General features: G+C 39.2%; 1 protein-coding gene across 27 annotated transcripts in view; it reads right to left on the reverse strand.

The window, feature by feature from the left end:
* LOC129764935 (protein muscleblind) overlaps positions 1-20,949 on the reverse strand; it is a 799,891-nt gene that overhangs the window by 226,944 nt on the left and 551,998 nt on the right. For 2 of the 27 annotated variants that reach the window (XM_055764597.1, XM_055764593.1), the window contains exon 2: positions 4,593-5,107. The exons of the other annotated variants lie outside the window; for them this stretch is intronic. Coding sequence is in view for 1 of the 2 variants with exons in the window: in XM_055764593.1 (XP_055620568.1) it covers positions 4,593-4,610 (18 nt within the window). In the remaining variant the exon portion in view is untranslated. The remainder of the gene's footprint in view (positions 1-4,592; positions 5,108-20,949) is intronic. 27 annotated transcript variants of the gene reach the window in all.

Below are 20,949 nucleotides of genomic sequence, written 5' to 3' on the forward strand. Positions count from 1 at the left end.
TATTGCATAGGTTGGTTGAATGGCATAATCACATGATGGACTTTCATAGCATTCAGGGATGACATAGCTTTCATCAACGATATCGGCATAGGTTAAAATCACAGCTTCTGGAATAGATGTTTTCCACATCTTTCTGGTATCGTTCTTCAGTACTGACACTTCGGTTAGATTCTTAGCATCTGCTTCAAAATCGGTGGGAAAATGTATATCGTCAAAGGCCACTGCATTAAAACGCGAAAAAGTCTCAGGCTCATCTTCATCTGTAGATGTGCGATCCGCTAATGGCTGCTGCTGAACAATAATGCGGGGATGATCGATTGGTGGAAATTCAACTTGCTGGGGGATGGAAACTGGGATCGGACACATCGTTTGCATCATACGTTCGACCAGGACACATGTTTCGTAATAGTGTGCCTCAAAATCAAGGTACCATTCATCATGTTCTTTGAAATGATCTTCGTGACACATAACGTATATTCGATGATGGAGGGCGACACACTCTTCAAAATGACGTTTTGAATTTCTCGCATAAACGCTCAAACTTGCGGCATCAATTTCGATTTCACTCACCGCCCCACAGACTGCGCCTCGAATACGCGTTATTTTTGCCTTCGCACTGTCACGTAAATAAATCAGTCTTTCTACATCCGCCATTTCTTCTTTTGGATTTACTTGCATTTGTGTGTGTTGCATCAATGAGATCATATGAATTGGAGAGAAAGAACACTTGAAAACACACACAATGGTATATACACGATTTCAGGATCGTGCACGTTCGGACACGTTACAGAACGGCGCTTAACACACGGCGTCGTTTGTTGGTTAGTTTCTTCTTTTCACGGGATACACGGATTTTTCGGGAAACACTACACTGGAAACGTCTTTTTTCCTCCACACAAGCCATGGAAAAACACACAACACTCGGTTGATTGCAAGTCACAAGTTGCTGGGAGCAACGGAAGTGGGCGCTCGGTTGAGCCAACACATTGTAATTACCACGGCTGTGGTTCACTAATCCGGTTCGAAGGACCAAAAAATGGTGGATCACACCATTGAGGATAATGGCGGGTTCCTTCGGCTGAAGGAAGCCTGGATGATAGCTCAGGTTTATACACGAAATTACACGGAATATGGTACTTAAGGAAGACCATTGGATGTGGCTTGCACTGGAGAGTTAAAACACATTGGAACAATCTCTAAACACGGTATTTATTTTGGCGGTCTAACACGGTAAACGTTTGGATTTGGAATGAAAGGTATATTGGTAGGAATCTTCTTCATGCACGTATTTGTTTGTATGCGTTCGCGTCGGGCTACTGTGCTGGTTGCGGATGCGTCATACACCAAACACTGCATTTAGAATGAGAGGGATAGATTTGGATGGGAATAAGGATAGGGATCGGAAAGGGAAAAGACTTTGTTGGATAACTGCTCCTCTTTCGCGCTGTCGGTCGCGAACAGCTCGCTTCTTGCATATTCTGAGAATGCTTTCCGACGCGAAAAAGCGGAAATTGAGGTTGGCCAGGGCAAGTATAATACTCACAGTACTTTTCCTGCCAGTCGTCGACGAACATTTACCATGACTGAGATGGATTTTCAAACAGGTACCGTTCTGGATCATATTTCGGACACTTTGTTCTAATATCTTGATATGCTTAATGCACTGATGATATAACTATAACATTAATATCACGATTGCTTCTTCAGAGTAATCCCTTGGTTTCACTATCAATTCATTTGAGAACTACATTTGGATTATAACATAATCGGCAAAAATCTTCCAACACTACTCACTATCGTTTGTGTTAGACGTTTGCTTAGCGTGAGCACGTAGAATTTACCCGTTCATCAATATTTAAATTTCTCCCGTGTTTCATCAGTTCTCATCATCGTTACCAGGTTACTGTGATTGCTTGGTAAGTGTTTCGTAGTTGACTATAAAATATAATCAAGTGTAATGTAATTTTCGTTCAAAAAATTACAAAATAAAGTGTCCGAAATTTGAATTCAATCTGTCCGAAATTTGATTTTTATTCGCTTCATTTGAAAAGCATTTTATTCGATGATTTTTTTTATGTTTTCAATCAAATATGTGCCAAAGTTAAAAAGTATATTGCTTAAAGCTTAAAAGTATATTGTACTAATTTATTAAAAATATCAACCAAATAATACCTGTGCATAAAATTTAGACCTGTTTTCTGCATTATATGTCTTAAGCGTCCGAAATATGATTCAGAACGGTACCCATGTTGTGTGATTTCAATAGTTTGCTTTCAAAGCAATTTTTAAGTTTTTGAGTCAATAAATAAGAAACATCACTCATGTACCTTTTCTGCTTTAGAATGAACTGAATATCATACAACTTCGCCGGGACTCGAATATTAAACTTACACCTCAGTACAGAAATGAAAGACGTAGTGCTACGCCAAAAACTCATGTCTCAAAACTTGTCAATCGAACATTTTTGATTGCAGCGTAAGATTTGAAAAAACAAATTGCAAAAAAGGTTCTGGAAACCGACACTGGGAGCTGATGAACCGGCGCTATGCATCGATAGGTGGAACCAGATTTGTGTCAACTTGGAGCTATCGAGAAACGGCGAAGTAGATAAAGTTGTAATTTGTGTAATGGACTAAGTTGGTCATTCTGTCACCCACCCAGAGTAACGCGTTCTCATGCACCAGTGTAGATATGGTCGAAGGAAACAATGATTCGCCTTCGGGCACCCGACACGCGATAGTGAAGCAGTCAGCATGAAATGACAGGCCTTTATGAGTATGTATATATGCAAGTTGAACGCACGCAATCATCCACCAAGTATCAACAACAATACAGCCAGGGGCGAAAATTTACCGAGCATCGGGAGCCAAGATAAGAGCCCCGATGACATTGCAAGTCGCGAATTTCTTCCTTCAAGGCTGAGGCTGCTGCTGCTATCGGTGATACCAAATTATTTTTAAAAGGGAGCAAATTGGCACCGGCAAAGTCCCATAAAGGAATATTTATAGGGACGCCGGCGGCTGCGACCGATGTCATACCCTATTTGGTGGGATGAGGGTATATCCCAGAAGGTGCAAATCGAGCATCTTGTTTTCAGAATGCGTGTGTGTGTGTGTGTGTTATTCTCCAAAATTGGTACTTTCCGAGCAATGTTACTCATATCTTCCGATGAAACCAAGATTTTTACTGTCTGCCAATTGTGACTTTTCTTTCCTCACGGCATCGCGACATCGTTCCGCTCTGGAAGACCGTTTACATTTAATCAAGGCAATCTGGCGGAAAGTGGCAAAAGAGATTTCGCATTGATTAAACCCGTTCTGGCAGAAGATTTGGCGAGCAGCGGATTGGGAGGGGGTGGCTTATGTTTGTGTCTATTCTCGGTATTACCAAAGCTGAGCATAATTTAGCCCATTGTTGTATCGGAGGCAGGCAGGCGAATTTTATTCGGAAAACGACAACATTTCGGCAGCATCAAATCGCACAAAATACGACCGGATGTGCCGATTAAATTTCTGGGAACGATATTTCCAACACTTCTCGCAGAGAAGGGTGGAGGGATTTCAAAGCGACGGAGGAAAGTGTGAATTAATTCGACATCCTAACCGATGGAAAAGCATTTAGCCAGAGGAGTTAAGCTCGGGGGAGTGAGAAGATGTAAAATGTGATCCAATAAAGTTGCAGGGATATTAGGCGAGAAGATTCCGACTTATTTAACAATTTTTAGTTTGTGAATTAGTTTAGAAGAATAAATTGTTTAATTAGATACGAATGGGTGTTAAAAGTATTATGCTGCTGCTGCTGTTCGCCTACGCTCGAGTGAATCAGTCGAGCCCCGAAAAAGTTTACCGTTCCGCGCCAAAAATAGAACGGACGTTTTGATTTGAGCAAAACAATCCCATCACGGTCGGTTAAGTTGATTGTTGGGGCCGAGCCTTTCTGTTGGTTTGTTGGGGGGAAATAAATAACGTGCTGTTGGCAAGATAAAGCTTAGAGGAAAATTACAGCACATGGAGAGCATTCTTTGTTTTGCTCGTGTTTGCCTTCTGCTGGTTGTCTTACCAAAGCTAGCAATCGGAACGTGTTGAAGACGTTTCATTATTCAAGACTGCTTTCCGATCCGGTTGTTGGTACGTCTTCCGCTCTGTGTGTTCAAACGCTCCATCAATTTATATCGGTCGGAAGCTGATCAGGCAGCGTTAAATGGCGTGTGTATGTGGGAGTGTTTGATTGCCAATGGAACAGCGAAGGAATCTAATAAAAATTCTACGCAACACTTTGGATGTGTTCTTCATTTGTTGGCCGGAATTCGATGAACCAAAAAATCATTCGTTTTCGGTAGATTCATTTGGTCTTCCGGCAAAGTTTGTTGAGCTACAGAAACCTCCGACACTCGACCCTCATCTAGGAAATTTCATAGTCCTCTTGCATAGTCCACTTGAGCATAATCCCATTTTCTTCCCTTAATAACCCCAACAACACATGCGGTGCGATGCAATTCTTTAATGAGATATAAATTGAAATTATTATAATCCCGTTCCTTCATCTCTGAAAGTACGACCACACTTGGAACCTTGCAGATCTAATTGGCTTACCAGAGTTTTCTCGTCCATTTCTGTTTCTGTTGCTGCTGCTGTTATTACGCTAGTGGAAAGATTTCTGTGTGTGGGCGAAATGGGCGGAAAAAAATAGACACACTCACACAAATAGTTCACTTTTTTCTCGTTCCTTTCCCGTTAGTTAGCTTCACTTATATCTTGAACAATCTCACTTCATGAAACTTGAGCACTACCCGCGCTCCACACGCTAATCGAATAGAGAAGAATCGCAACGCCCGCCGGAAGCTTCAAAATCACCCCAATGGCGCGGGAAAAAGCTTATTTCAACTAGACGCTTGGACGCTGCTTTTTTCTTGTTGTTTCGCCGAGGACGACGCTCCAACTTTCCTACTTCTGTGCTTCTTATCTGTGTTGTGTAATTCACTTCTTTTCCGATTTTAACTTTTTTTTTTTCGCTTACACTTCCACTCGGTACAATGTGTTCCGGTGTGTATTTAATTTAATTTCGTATCAGAGCTGTTTGGTTCATCAGACGTTGTTTTGTTGCTTACCTGTATGGGGAGGAAAAAGAAAATACAAATTAAATTAGATGATTGCTTTTCTGGTTGGCAAAGAAGTGTGTAATTGAACTTGTTGGTATTCGGAACAACGGGCGGAAACGTTTCGTTGAGCAGCGAGAAAAGTTTTGCAGCTGTGCTTCGGAGAAAAAAAGTTTATGGAATTAGCCGGCCTAATAATCCGAAAAGCACCCCCATCAAATTCGTTTCAGTCCACAACTCGCTCGCTCCCGTTTCTATTAATTACGACCGAAATCCAATTCGCAAATAGTCGAGTAGTCGGCTTACGAAGCCCCCGTGCGGACACACACACAGCAAAAGTCCACACAGTCCCGATATCAGTGGGAAATGTCAAAAACTACAGCGAAACAAAAAAAACCTGTCCCAATGGTCCTTCCCCCATTGTATCCGAAACCGAAGCGCTCGGGAACACACAGCACAGCAGTGCCCACTTTTCAGGCATTCGATAATGATTGATCTGTTCCGTACAGCCGGGATGGCCAATAGAGGGACGGCACTTTCGTCACATACCTTGCTGCCAACAGTAGCAGCATCAGCAGCTAAAAGTGGTGGAAAAGATGAAAAATGTTGCGAAACATCGATGTCCGCTGCTGTGCAGCAGAATGTAAGCCCTGGGGGAGGAATAAAAACTGTAACCTGGGCACAAAAAAGTAGAATCCTTTTCAGTGCGTTAGGAAGAATAAAAACATTTGGCTCAAATGGTTCGCTCATAGTCGAAAGGTTTTTCGAAAGGGTTGAAGTTATTGTCATTTTTTTTGGGTTTGTCTATAGAAGTTTTCTGATGATGAACAAGTATTTATTGCGAATTTATTCTGAAGCCATACGAAACCATCTATAATTCAAATTTGTTTTTAACGATTCAATTAATGACATATTTAGAAAATATCCGCGCACTTTCAGTGAAATTATTCTTTTTTTATTGAATAATGAATAACTCCAATTCTGTTTAGATAATTTTATAATGCAAAGCTTACATTTCAATGAGTTTATTTTTTTAAATGTTATTTATTATATTTTCGAATGTTCTTCAAATATAACCCAGTTAATTCTCATTAGAAAGAAGGTGAATAACCTTCCGCGATGAGGGCAATTTAAATACCAACATGCTTATTTACATGCTTAACATGCTTAAATACCAACATGCTTACAAAAAGAGCAAGTAATTTTTACTCTTTTTTCAAAAATGATTATGATTATGAATGATTATGTACATGACTATAATTATAACATTGACACAATAATCTCGATTCCCTTTCAATCATATTAATCATACGAATAGCATACCAATCGTCGCTAGATTCATAAATATTGCTAAAATCATTCAAATCGTCGTTCTCCGCGTCACTTGGAGTGAAACGTTACGTATTATACGGATTCAACGGATTGAGTGATTTCAGTCTACAGCCTTGATTGAGCGTTTGAGTGCGGAGGAGCGCCTCTTTTTATATGCCAAAAGTGCGGTTAGCGCTCTTCTCGTTTTAATCTAACATTCTTGACTTACTCTACTTCACCTAAAAAATATTTTCCAACTTCATTGTATAATGAGATGTAATCATCATCACGCGTATGGATGACTTGGTGAAATTTGTAAGGGCTATCAACGTAAATATTTGAGAATTTAGAAAAATACGTTTTCGAGAAAAATGAATTTTAAATTTCTAAATATTTATTTTCAGTGTAATCTTTCTTTAAAAAAGTTTTGGCATTTTTTAATTTTTTTATATTTTAATTAAACAATTTCTTACATGTCATCCTGTCACCAGAATTTTGTAGATATTATAGTTTTTGAGTAATAAATTTATGTGAAAAATGAAGAAAAAGATTGACCAATGTCTGTACACTTATAACGTTTCAGTTTTATTTGAGATGCTGCTGCCAGCTGTTTAATTTTATCTCATCGAAAAATTTGTAAATATAATTTCCTGAATGTATCATATATGGCTCAGCGTAGGTTTTATTTATCAATCTATAACATCTTTCAATCTATATTTTATTACTCACAAGGGGGCTATGTGTCGAAGGGCACGGACGGAAGCTCGATTTAGGATTGTGATTTCTTGAAAAATTTGTTTTTTTTTGTAATTTAGTTCTTTCAACCGTTTGAAAATCCGGGAATCTAACTCTTTTAATGCGTGAAATAGTTGCTCTGCAAAGGAGTCTTTTTGATATGGATCCTTCGAACGGGTTGTAAGAGTTTGAGTGGGAAAAAGAATCCACTTAAAAACAATTAAGCCGTAACGTTGGCGCGAACGCAAATAGGAGATCATCATTTGAAAAAAAAACTATATATATTGTATATCGTATGTTTTGTGAGATATAATTTATTCATAGAAACCTAAAAAAATACGAGTTTCAAGCTAGTTGAGGAGTCAAAATCCGTTTAGAAACAACTGAGATATAGCCATTTTCATGAAATCAGTTTTAGATATGTCATCAATAGTGTACCTACCATGAATCGAGTCAATAACTACTTCGATAGCAATCTCGTCTATTTATTCGCTAGTTTTTAAGCGTTTTTCGTTCAAAGTCTCCCCAATTGACGTTCAATGTCTCGTTTGAAATTTCTTAGACTTGTCTCAAAACTCTTTTGATTGGTTTTCCGGCGTTCGACATTTTTTATTAAGTTATTATGGGTTCATGTTATCTTTTTATTCTTACGGTAGAAGAATAATTGTAAAATTAACATTAACACAAAATGGCGGATTTTAAAAAATTCGAAATGAAGACTTTTAGTATACTTATTTTTACAGAGAAGTGTCTTCTGACATGATCGCGTCTGAGTAAGTCCGAGTAAAAATTGTGAAAATATGTTAGTTGTGACGCTAACCACTCGGCCACGGGAGCACGTCATAATACATTATATATGCTGAATGAATGAGTGCTTCGTCTCTCATACTGATAGCAAATTCTAGTCCCTCCATTATCTAGAAAGTTCTTTGCTTGGTACTTTCCTCCTTTAGAAAAAATGTTATACTACATGAGCTGAGAGGTCTCGGGATTTTTCAACAGATGGCGCCACTAAAAATGTACAAGATTCATTTCGAGAGGTTCATCTGTCACCAGCTTATGTGTGAAGTTTCATAACATTTCGTTTATTTGTTCACATATCACAAATTGTTTAAGTGTCACTACCTGAGCATTCGTATAGAAAATGGGAAAAGAGGAATATCGTATTTTGATCAAACATTGTTTTTTGATAGGAAAAAACTCCTGAACAATCAATGTAGTGATTGACGAAATGTTATGCCACTTCTGCCCCTTCTAGAACAACAGTTTATCGGTGGTTTAGTGAATTTAAAATGGGCCGTACAAGCACCGCAGATGCACCACAGATGCACCTCGCTCTGGAAGGCCAAACGAAACTACGAATCCAGAAATCGTAAAACAAGTATATCGACTCGTATTGAACGATCGTAGAGTGAAGTTATGCGAGTTAGCTGAGGCCGCGGGCATTTCAGAAGAACGAGTGGGATACATTCCGCACGACATTTTGGACATTAGGCAGTCTGCAGAGTGGCTGATATGCCATGAAAGCCGGCCAAAAGACCAAAGGTTTTTCGGGAAGGTTGAGCCTCCGTCTTTTGGGATGCGCATGGCATAATCTTCATCGATTACCTCCAGAAGGGAAAAACAATTACCGGAGAGTGTTATGCAGCGTTATTGGACAAACTGAACGACGAAATAAAGGAAAAACGGCCCAACGTGGCGAAGAAAATGTTATGTACCATCACGACAACGCACCGTCGCATACGTCCATAAAAGCGATTACTTTTGGGAACCTGCTCACCAGCCATTACTATATGTTCCCAAACCTCAAGTGGTGGCTCCAGGGAAAGAGATCCACATCCAATAAGGAAGTCATCGCAGAAACTGAGGCTTATTTCGAAAATTTAGACGTTTCGTACTAGAGAAAGAGAATCGAAATGTTGGAAACTCCTTATACCAAGTATATTGCCCTCGAAGGAAACTATGTTGAGGAATAAATACGGCTTTGTCCACAACAATACGATTGTTTTCAAAAAAATCCTAGGACTTATCAGCCCATTTAATAAGCTAACATATTGAGTGATCAAAAGTGATATAAAAGAAATGTGATAAAAATGAGAAGTCACTGTATTTGGAATCTTTTACTATTTATATACCTGCAATAGAAATTTCTACGAAATTTATATGACTATATATTTGAATTGATAATACGGCGAAGTCAATATCAGAACTCCAAAACTGCCTTGTAGAATCATTAAAAGGGCTTTCGTTTCAATCACTACTATAGTACTATAGTATAGCATTGCAAAGAACAACCGCCTCAAAAATTCTAAGAAGAATTTGCCGTACCTTCTGTCACAATTGGAATGTCATAAAGTCTGCTTCATTTAATATTGGAACACAAACAATTGCGTGTAGTTCAGTCATTTATTAACGAATTCATAATTTGTTTTTCATACAAATGTAGCATTTTCTTTACTCTTTATTAAAAATTATTCATTGCTGTTTCGCAGAAATTCACGTACATTTCCCGTAATACGGCACATTAGGCGGCGCACACCCTTTTCGTCCACCGTTTTGGCGATTTGATTCCACCAGTTCTTAATTTGAGTCATGTTCCTAACAAGTTTTCCCTTTGCCTTAAGCCTCCGCTTCGTGATTGCCCAGTATTTCTCTATCGGCCGGAACTGGGGGCAGTTTGGGGGTTTGAGGTCCTTCGGTATTACGCTGACCCCGTTCGTTGCGTACCATTCCATAACCGTTTTGCTGTAATGGCAGCTTGCGAGGTCCGGCCAAAACATTACTGGACGGTCGTGGGCACGAATAAACGGCAGAATCCGTTTCTGTAGGCACTCTTTTTTGTAGACTTCTGATGTCATTGTCTTGTCAGTGAGAAAGACTTTGGTTTTCTGTCCACAACTGCATATCCCCTGCCAAATCATGTACTTGCGGGCGAATTTATCCGCAAACACGAACTTAAATTTTGCAGGTACATCCCCCCGAGCCGTCGCCAAATAAAATTGTTGACCTGGGATTTGCCCAAAGTCCGCCTTCACGTAGGTCTCATCGTCCATCAGAATACATCCGTCGAACTTGGTCAGCACTTGGTCGTACAGCTTTCGAGCACGGATTCTGACCACATTGTTCTGCTTCAGCGTCCGATTTGGCTGTTTGCTGGCTCGGAATGACCTTATTCCTTCCCGGAGACGAATTCGTCGCGCCGTACTGTGAGCGGCCTGGAACTTATTGGCCAAATCGCGGTCTGAAAGATTGGGATTCCTCTTGACGGCCTTGATGACTTTTCCACGCAGTTTCCGGTCCACAGTTCCACTCCGACGCTTCGAATGCGGCTTCCGAGCCGTCGTCAATGTTTCCTTGTACTGCTTGATAACACGCCATACGGTATTTCTGGGCATTTTAAGCTGTTTAGCTAGCTTAGATACCGACAACAATGGATTTTCAAGAAAACTGTGCACAATTTTATCTCTCCGTTCGGCTTCCATGGCGGTTGTTTACAAAATGCTATCGTTTGGTGTTATGACATAAATACATGGTGAAAGGTAATGAATTTCCCGACACGTGGGTGAAAAAAGTTTCCAAATCCGTCCACTAGGAGCGCCACAATGAGCAAAAGAATTTGTTCCAATATTAAATGAAGCAGACTTTAAAATAAACTACAATTGAAATAGTGTTACCAAGTGTTTTCAATGTTAATAAAAAATGGTTCCAAATAAATGTATGTAAAACCCCCAGGTTAAAACCATCCAGGTTAAAACCATCGAAACCACTTTTTGGTAGAAAAGTGTAAACCATACATGTATATTTAGATTCAGAATCAGCTGAATGAAAATGATACCGTTGGATGGATCAAACTGTTACTAAACGAATAGTCGAAACATTAATTGTAAAAAAATATATATATTACATAAAGGAAATATTTTCAAGTTATATTTTTGGAAGATGTCTTTCGGTGTATTTGACAGAAATTGTGTTAATGTGTTACATTAATTCCTTTCATTATTCAATAAAAGCTTAACCGACACAAAATACATACAAGCTATGAGTGTCCATAGCGTAGCCCTGAAATATTGTGATGTGAGCCATATCCTACAGCTATTTCCTCTGAAACCGCTAGAAACATATGTAGTGGATCAATTCAGAATAGTCTGCTACGAGCCCAGCAAAATCAGCCTACAAAAAAAATGGTACAGTGCATTAACTGTACCATTTTTTTAGTTGAACAATTGAGCCGAACATCGAAGGTCAAATTCCTTCAATATGCTAAAAGACATGAAAGAATCATTTCACTGATCGACAACGCTCGACCACATGTCGTAAAAATTATGAATGGAGTTTTGGAAGGTTTTTATTTTACTATTACTTTATTCCGACAGATGGCACATATTTTAATCTTGAAATACTTCGCCTCATACGAAGAAGCTATTATGTTTATTTTTCTTCGATATTATTCAGAAATGAGCTCCAGTTAAATTACAGGGAACCTCAAAAAATATATTCACTATCAATAGATTTGCTGTGAACTGACCACTTGCCTTACGTTTGGGTGGAGTAATCACTTGAGATGCTAATCTCAGTGTAGTCCAGAAATATGAAACTTTATATTCACAAATAATTACATTTGAAGAAATTGAAGATCACTACATTCTGAATTTCGGTGAAGACGCTTCACACTTGAAATCGGTGAAACGGAGAGGTCCCATAATGGTTCACACCGCCAGTCGCGAACTCCGCTCCATCCTTGTGCGTAGTCCGCTGAAGGTACGCATGTTACGCTCAGCCACTGTCGCACTATTTATAAACATTCCTACGAGTGGGAGAGTCGGGCGCGGCATGCAAATGAAGGAAATCATACGTCGATTCGATGCCCTCTCGCCTTCGATGCTGGCGAGGTATAGAATCGGCACCGAAGTGACACGGCGGCGGCAGCAGGGCAGGGCCAGGACGTGTGCGTATGTTTCGAGCCTATAAATTCCCATGTTTGTCAAATAGGAACTGACAGACAGCGCTCGCGATCGAGCGCGTTGGAATAGAGATAGAGAGAGTGAAAGCATTTTTTTTCTTGTTCACTCTCGCTGGGGCAGAGATGAAGGGAGGCTGGTGCCTGTTATACAGCAAACCAACCAGCATCGACAATTGTTCGCGCCGGGCTGCCTGTGTTGTAGGCTTATTTTTTGCCCAAGTCTCTGTCTCTCGCTCGGCCAGGATCCCCTTCTCGAGTGCCGAGCCACCGAGTTGTTCGAATGGTTGTTTTTCCACACAACGCCGCCTCTCGTGATGCTGCTGCTGCTGAGTGAGCTTTTGATATGCGATGCCTTCCAGCGCGACTCGACACAGAGAGAGTGTTTTGTGTTCCGAGGCGCGGTGCGGATGTTGGCCAATATTTGAATAATCAATCGATACCCATTTAGATATGTACACGTCGTTGCGCTCGTTGATTGGTAGACACAGTGACAGGTTCTAATGTCGGGATATAGCGGTTTAGACGGAGTTTAATGTAAAATGTTGGATCGTCAATACAACCATGGAAGCATTTGATCTGTGTTTTTTTTCCTCCTCCGAACTGTCGGAAGCGAGATGGAAAATCAAAGCAAATACCAGCAGATTTAATCCTATGGATAGTGGGTTCTAATTTCGAAATTGCTACGTTAGTTCGAGGTAAAAAAAAATAGTGTAGTCCTGTTTGAACTGTATCGCAACTAGTGGCATGTGAGAAATCGAAAACCAGAGCTCGTTTTCGTTCTCCCGAGGATGCGCTGTTATCTGTTAACCTACATTGCCGTGCGACGGGATTTCAATAATAATGAAAAATGTGTCGAAGCTAAGCCGGGCGAAAACTCCACTTTCCGTCGGGTTTACAAATCGCTAGCCATAAGTTTCACCAGCGTGAGTGTGCAAGGTGTGCGGCGGCGAGGGAATTCTTCGTGAAATCACGGATCGGGTTTTCGGCACTTGACAGCAACATTTTTCACCGTCCCAAAGGATTTTGAAGTGGCAGTCTTGGTTAAACTGCTCCTCTGCACCTCGCTTGAGCTCTCCCTCCCACCGAAGTAGCCAGGTACTTGGCGGAATGAGCATGTTTCGCACAAGTAGACAGCCGGTGACAGCGATGATGAGGCTTATGGAGAAGATGATTAAGCTACACCTGATATCCGATGGTGCTGTGGATGCTATGGCCACCCAGCTATGTGTATGGGAAAATACAAGAGAGGATGGTTTTTCCTCATCGACTGCTGTTGCCGATGCTTCCGGGAAGCACAATGTACTCGAAGACGAAGTGTGCTTGGAAACTGTGTTGATGCGATAAGATGAGAGGCTTAGCAAGTGCTTTTGTGGTAAATACTGTGGAAATCGGTTGTGGTGTGCGATTGAGGAACAATTTTTGTATGCACGGACTTATCCCGCCCCCCTCAGTTATGATAATTACTTCATTATATTTTTTTACACACGCTGCAGAAACTCTATTTGCGATCCCAAAATTACGTGTATGCGTCACGAAGCTATCGCCAGAATCTATTTAAAAAGTTAAAACTTTCCCTACGGCACAGCAAACCGCAGCAATGTGAAGTAGTAAAAACCTGCATCGCATTCCACAGCGCCTTGTGGCAAAGGGACGGATAACATGGGAGATAGATTAAATATTTTGCTATCTTTATTACATCATCTCCAGCATCCAGCCCGTCAGCCAAACGTTTTTCTCCTTCTTCGCTGACTGACTAAAATTTACGAGCTACTGCCGAAGGGCTCCCAATTTCTTCTCTCCCCGGGCTTATGGTTCGTTCTGGAATTCAAAATTTTTAAGGTTTTTGTTTGCCGCCAACTACGAAAAGGGGGGGAGTCAGAGGGAGTATGTTTAATCAAGTACAGTTTTGTGCGAGCGAGAATCAGATATTAATATTTTCATTCCCGAGAAAGAGACATAAAGGCTGGATAGTCCCAGCCAAGCCTGTGAAAGGAGTTTAGCTCTGGATAAATATTGTTTCGGCGGGAATACAGTCGACGAGTCGGCGGAACCAGTTGATAAAGCGTGCGGTCGAGTGAGCGAAGGATGAAAATTAAAATCGGGAGTCGGATTCCGCAAAATTGAAAGCTCCTCGGGAGAATTGCCAGACGGAGCAAATTGTTATTGTACCGCGCTTTTGATTGCCCTTTAGTAAAACGAATAAAAACGGGAACAACACGTGACAACAGAGCCATAAATTTTACGCTGCTGCCTCGGCTTGTGGCGGCGCTCGGTGCGTGATGTGTTATTTAGTCTCAGGAGGAGGAAACGGCCTTCCCGCCTCTGTCTCTCACTCGGTGGTTAAGGGATCCACGGAAGACGTATAATTTGTTATGTGGGCTGCTCGATGTGTTGGTTTGCGCTGCCACAACATTTCGCTTCGTAATCCCTTTACTGCCTCCGATGTATCTTCGTGTTCTCAATAGACCAACATACTTTCCCGAGAGCAGAGAAGAAGATTCCGGGCTGATTCCAAGGTTGAATCGTTATAAATTTCAAACGTCTGAAGTAAGGGCCTCGCGCACCGAATACGGAAAGGAGAAGATGAAGGCAAGCTTTCCCAGGTTGGGTGATGAATGTGAGCTCCAATTTTCCGCCGCTCGAGCGCAACTTTTGGCACGTAGTACACAAAGTAGCGGGCGTTGAAAAAAAACCCCCGTCTCTAACGACCTGTGTCGAGCGGCAGCATCCGGAGCACGACGTGAACCCGCGCGCTAGAGCGAGAGCAGATGATAATGTGCATTAAATGTGCTCATAAATTTTATTTCAAAATATTATATGTTCTCGTGTTGTTTAATTAGATCTCTGCGCCAGTCGACAACGTCGGCGGAGAGATGCTAACGACTGCAATAGTGCGCTTCGTCCTGATGTGAGGCTCGGTGCTCGGTTCTCGGAGGATCCCCGTGTACTGTGTACTTTACCCCAAGAGGCTGCTCGTTGCCACTGTGTGGCCTCACCTTTGTCTCCTGGGTGAGTATGTTTTAATTCAAATGGGAACCAGGAACACCGATAATAATGCTATGACACACTCTCTCACTCGCATGAAGATGATGCGGATATTGTGTGCGATAAAGCTAAAGGTGTTGACTCACATATCATAACTGATTCCATCAGGCTGATAAGATGATGGTGATGATAGTGCTTAGTGTGGGAAAGGTGTTTAACATTGGGACTCCTATGGAGCCAAGCGAAGTTAAGCTGTGAGACTGTGGGCTAGATGCCCCTATTCAGGTGTAGTAACACAAAGATAAGTTTATGTAGAATAGTCTGATTCGAAAAGTGTCTTCAAACAATGCTGCGGCAAACTTTGCCGCAACGGCATGGATTACACCTTTGTTACAAGATAATGGTTCATTATTCTGTCTGGAAAAGATTACATTATAAATATTCTCGGTACATATATGGGAACGTTGTGACGAAACCCAATCGGTGCAATTCCCGTATACTACGATTATTCTAGGCATTAAATTGTCTGTTCTTTTGGATTTCTTTAAGCGGGACAATAAAAAACTCATACGAGTCCAAATGAATGCTTCTTCGAATCATTCGATCAAATGGGTTAGACCATTTCTTTGAAATACAATAAGCATTCTATCTTTTTCAATTGTAATTCTACTGTAACCAATTGGATTCAAGCTACCGACCAATGTTTGAGCAACACACAGTAATTGCATCTTTCATATTTGTCCATATACCTTGGTAACACATACAATTAATGAAAATTCATTGTATGTGTAACGTCCTGAAAATATGTTTTGTTGACTTTCTTGCATTGTTTTGAAAATGGGGTCAAAGCAACTACAAAAACGCGAGTAAATACTGCACAAAAGTGTTGAAAATCCGTCTGTCAGTAGCGTTCTAAAACGCTTCAGTGAAGGTTGACTGTTGATCGGAAACAAAGATTCGGCAGAAGGAGTAGATAAGACAACTACAAATGCAGAACCGAGAATGACGGAGCGCAACCCTAGTCTTTCCGCGCGAGAAAAGATTAGATAACATCATTTTTCGCACAAAAAGTGACGATAATAGTAGGTTAAAAGTCGTTTGAGATATTTAAAACTCCGAGCTGGGACGATTAGCAGGAAAACCAATGCACAGTGGAGCGACTCCACACAAAGGCTGAGCAAGCAAAAAAAAAAATTTTTTTTATTTGGGGCCCTTATATGGCACCCTCTTCTATGCAGTATTTTATTTTCATTCTTTTTAATATGATTTTATGATATATGAGCACAAGCAAACTCACTGGGCGTTGAAACAGTTTATGGACGACCGCTCAAAACAAACAAGTTCTGCTATAAATATCCCCACCCCTGAGGAACAGAAATTACACCCAGCATGAACCGACAGCCAGATTTATGCGTGAGTTCAACGTGCTACAAAATGTTGTTTCTGTAAATATGACATCAAGAAATTCTTTTCTGTAAATATGACATTCAGAAATTCGAAGAAGATTAAGATTATATTTAAGAGACCAACTGAATGTATAAGTTTTAAGTTTGTATTTTTTATGTTTTCTGTATCCATGTTTAATTTTAAGAAGGCTAACGGGCTTACAGCCTATAGTCCAAATAAACAAATCCAAATTATAAAACATTTTTTTAGATTAAAAATTAACACAATACAATTAATGAAAAATAATTACAAATCAGAACAATAACCTTCTTCTTCTTCTTCTTCTTCTTCTTCATAACTGCCATTATGAATCTAATCATCTTTTCCTGATTCAACAATTGTGTCCTTCAATATAAATATTACTTCATCTAGAAGTCTTTTACAATTACTATTTTCCTTTTCAAAATATTTGTTTATTATTGGATCTGTGAAGGTGAGGAGATGATTGACCATGATTAGTATTTTCTCGAATATGAGTGAAATTTGGAATTCAATATACTTATCAGCAGGAAAATCCCTTAAGCTGCTGTATTCATTTCGTCTTGTGATTATCAATACTTAATTGTTTCATGGATTAGTTGTCTTTATAATCCGGTTCCTTTGGTGAAGAGAGACCAAACCATGAACAAACAACTTACTCGACGTTGAATTATGTGGTACCGCTGAGGTTTGGAGGTTCCATGATAAAACTCAACGAAATTATGAATTTGATTTTCTAAATATAACTGACATCTATTCTGATCGAATCGTAGGAACATCGACACTGGAATCACAAAACGTTGTAAATGGAACTGAAGAGATGTGGTGTTGCCACAAATGTTCTTTTTCGTACAACGAACTGAAAGCTTTACTTCTGTTTGCAACGGAGTACGAAGTAAAAATCAACCGGCAAACGGACTATCAATCAGTTTGTGTGATAGAAAATCTTGTTCAACAATTCAAAACGACTGAGTGTTTTCAATAGATATTGTTTTTAATATGCTCTGAGTGATAAATTGGTTTGACATTATTTCGATTTAATAAATATTTTTTTACTCTTCCCTCATTCTTTTTTATAACTTTTTAATGATAAATTTTGTGACGTTTCTCCCAAATTTAAATTTCATCCTCTACAGATTGCTGTGATACGAGAATGTTCATCAATGGACTATTATGTTTCTGATTTAATTGGGTCCTAGATAAAATTTAAACATTAAAAAAAAATAAAGTGGAAAGAACATGCTATCGCTTTTCTCACTAAAACAACCGCGGCAACAAAACAGTTTTTTCTACAAAAAAAAAAACAGATTTATTTTGAGGTCTGCCTACTATGATCAAATTTTACAATATCTAATGAAAGAGATTCGTCTTGTATAGTTTTTCGAATAACTTTTCCTTTGACGCCAAAAACTTCTGAGTTATCATTGAAGCTGAAGAGTGTTTCAAAGTAAAGTACATTCAAAACTTTAAAAAAAAATCTTAAAAAAAAAACAGATTTGATGATATTGCACTCATATGTGGGATTTAAGCACTTGAATATCATAGCAAGAAAAGAGAAATATAACTAAACAACTGACGCCGATTTCGTTTTTTGCCTGATGGCCAACGATTCACCACTGTACAAGTGGCACGTATTACTGCTATTGCAGAAAACCGGCTACACTACCTGTGAACAGACACGAGAAATTATTTTTCAACGTGTCCTCATGTTACTTCTGTTGTTAAATTCTAATTAGAAGGGCAGGACTGGGAAGTTCTACCCTATCATATTCATCAGCAGTGCAGTGAAAATTCAAACTTAATCGAAAGAAAACTATAAAAATGATAAAGAATACCTTTAGTCATCAGAGAAAGCATTGCTCGATTGTTTGAAATTGGTTAACATCGTTGATTGAGATTCGAAAGGGTTGTCAATTACCATTGTCAAACGAAAGTTATTTCCTATCATTTGATCGTGATGAATGTATTGATAAAATTGTTAAATAGCTCCTTCCCGTCAAGCCTGCAGTTTTTCTCAAATCAGTTGCTTCTCTGTTCCTCTCCGGAAACAAACCAAAGCATCGTCGGGCGTCAATTGAGTCTCAGTCACTACTTCAATTGAAAGCGACAAAAGTAAATCTCAAATAACAGCATGACGTGTGGCTTGAATGAAAGTGCAGTCATTCAATAGAAATGGAAGGGATACAGCGAGGAGAGACTTGTACGTTTCATTCGGAAAATCAGTACATGAGGCCGCAATATTTCTGTGAATAGAAGGGTTGTAAAGCAATTGTGCGTTCGTATTCAAATGAATGAATTAAATGAATATCAGCATGAAAAAAATAATGAATATCAGCACTGTTCACCAGGCATAGCTACTCAAGATTACTTCTGGTTCCGGTGAATGCAGTTAGCCCCGACAAACAGGTTATAAATCGTTTGAGGTAGTTACAACTCCGAGCTTGAACAATAAGTAGAAAACCAGTGCAAAAACGAGTACACTAAAAATGTATGACACGATGTTCACAAAATTGATTTGAGTGTTGATGGATGATGAACGTGCATTAGAAGATGGAAAGGTCAGCGATCAAATCAATCAAAATTAGCTGAAAAATATACAATTTCATAGGCAGCAAGATTACAGCGAAGAGTGTCTACAGTTCACACGTTCTAGCAAGATTTGGCTTCTTGCTATTGTGGAAAAAAATCTCTGATATGTGGGAATATAGTGTAAACATCATGACTAAAAACAAAACGTCCGATCGAAATATATCGAGAAATCGAGAAGCAAAATATCGAAAGGAAAGGCAAAAGATATTGCCAAGCATACCGTGCAAAACCTCATGGAAGGAATCAAATGTAAAACTCGAGCATTTGGATTCAAAATGAAGAACTAAAAGTTTTTTTTTATATTTATTTAAAGTCAATTTTTTACTCATTGTGATTGATTATCCCAGGAAAGTAAATTAAAAATAAGTTTTACAGCTAGTTTCACTTTATCTGTGCCTTTTTTCTGATATATGTTTTCATTTTAATCAACATTTGGATAAATTCATGACTTCCAAGACACCGTTTATGCTGGGAAAACCATTTTCAAACAAGATTCTTCAACGAAAGCTTGTTCTCCGCGAAAGCGGGGAAAAAATAAGTGCTGTATTTCAAACGGCCGCTCAGGTTGGACCACGGAGTGAAAAAGTGCGATGTTGGATGTTCAAAGAAAGGTACGAAGTTTCGTCAAGATCATTGGTTCATTTTTTTTTTGAAATTAGAACTTAAGGATAATTGCAGCTGGAAAGGGATTAAAAATATCGGGTCAATCGCGATAATTGATACCAATTCTTACGAATTTGATTCATGTTGGGATTACTCTAAAGCCAATAAGAATATGTCGAAAACACATTCCCATAAATATATAAAAACGAGGAGACTGAGATGTTTGACGTTGGATTTAGTTTTATCCATTGGACATATATTTAGAGGATTTTGAAAAAATTGAAAAACTGTGAAAATTCATGAATGGATTATTATATTTTTGATTTGATTTGGTCCTAGATAACATTTAAATATTTAAAATTAAAACAGAGTGGAAAAAACTTGCTATCGCTTTTCTCACTAAAACGACAATCCGGGCAGTTTTGCGCAGCGTCGGACAGTGTTCAATTGAAAGCTTATATTTTTATCTAAATTTTCTCGATACCGCGGCAAACTGCGGCAACAAAATATTTTTCTACAAAAAATCATAGAATTTTTTTGAGTCCACCCTACTATAATCAAATTTTACAATATGAAAGAGATTCGTCTTGTATAATTTTTCGAACAACTTTTCCTTTGACGCCAAAAACTTCTGAGTTATCATTGAAGCTGAAGAGTGTTTCAAAGTAATGTACTTTCTATCGAAAAATTGTTAAAAAAAGTCAATATGCCAAGCTTTGAAAAATTGAAAAGCTTTGAAAAATCTGAAAATAAAGATTTGATGATATTGCACTTATATGTGGGATTTAAGCACTTGAATATCATAGCAAGAAAGGAAAAATATTACGAAACAGCTGACGCCGATTTCGTTTTTTGTCTGATGGCCAACGATTCACCACTGTACAAATGCAACGTATTACTGGCAATGTCTACAGATAACAACTAATGCGAATGAAGCGAGCTATTGCAGAAAATCCGCTGAAAATCGATCGCGGCACGAAAATTGTCTAATGATCAGTCTTTTCTCGATGGATTTACGAGATTTATGCATCAAACGATTTGAACACCACTAAAAATATGAGACAGAATCATATCCGACACTGATTGCATAAAAAAAATCATTGCTACTAAGCTCAGATGCTCCGATTTTCGGACTACGCTGCATTGTAAATTTATATATTCCAAATGGAAAATTGAATAAAACAAAAGTGTAAATATCAGTAAATTTAATTAATCATCTCTCTTTCTCTTTCTCTTTCTCTTTCTC

The sequence above is a fragment of the Toxorhynchites rutilus genome, chromosome 2, assembly GCF_029784135.1.
Source record: "Toxorhynchites rutilus septentrionalis strain SRP chromosome 2, ASM2978413v1, whole genome shotgun sequence".
In the NCBI taxonomy this organism is placed as follows: domain Eukaryota; kingdom Metazoa; phylum Arthropoda; class Insecta; order Diptera; family Culicidae; genus Toxorhynchites; species Toxorhynchites rutilus.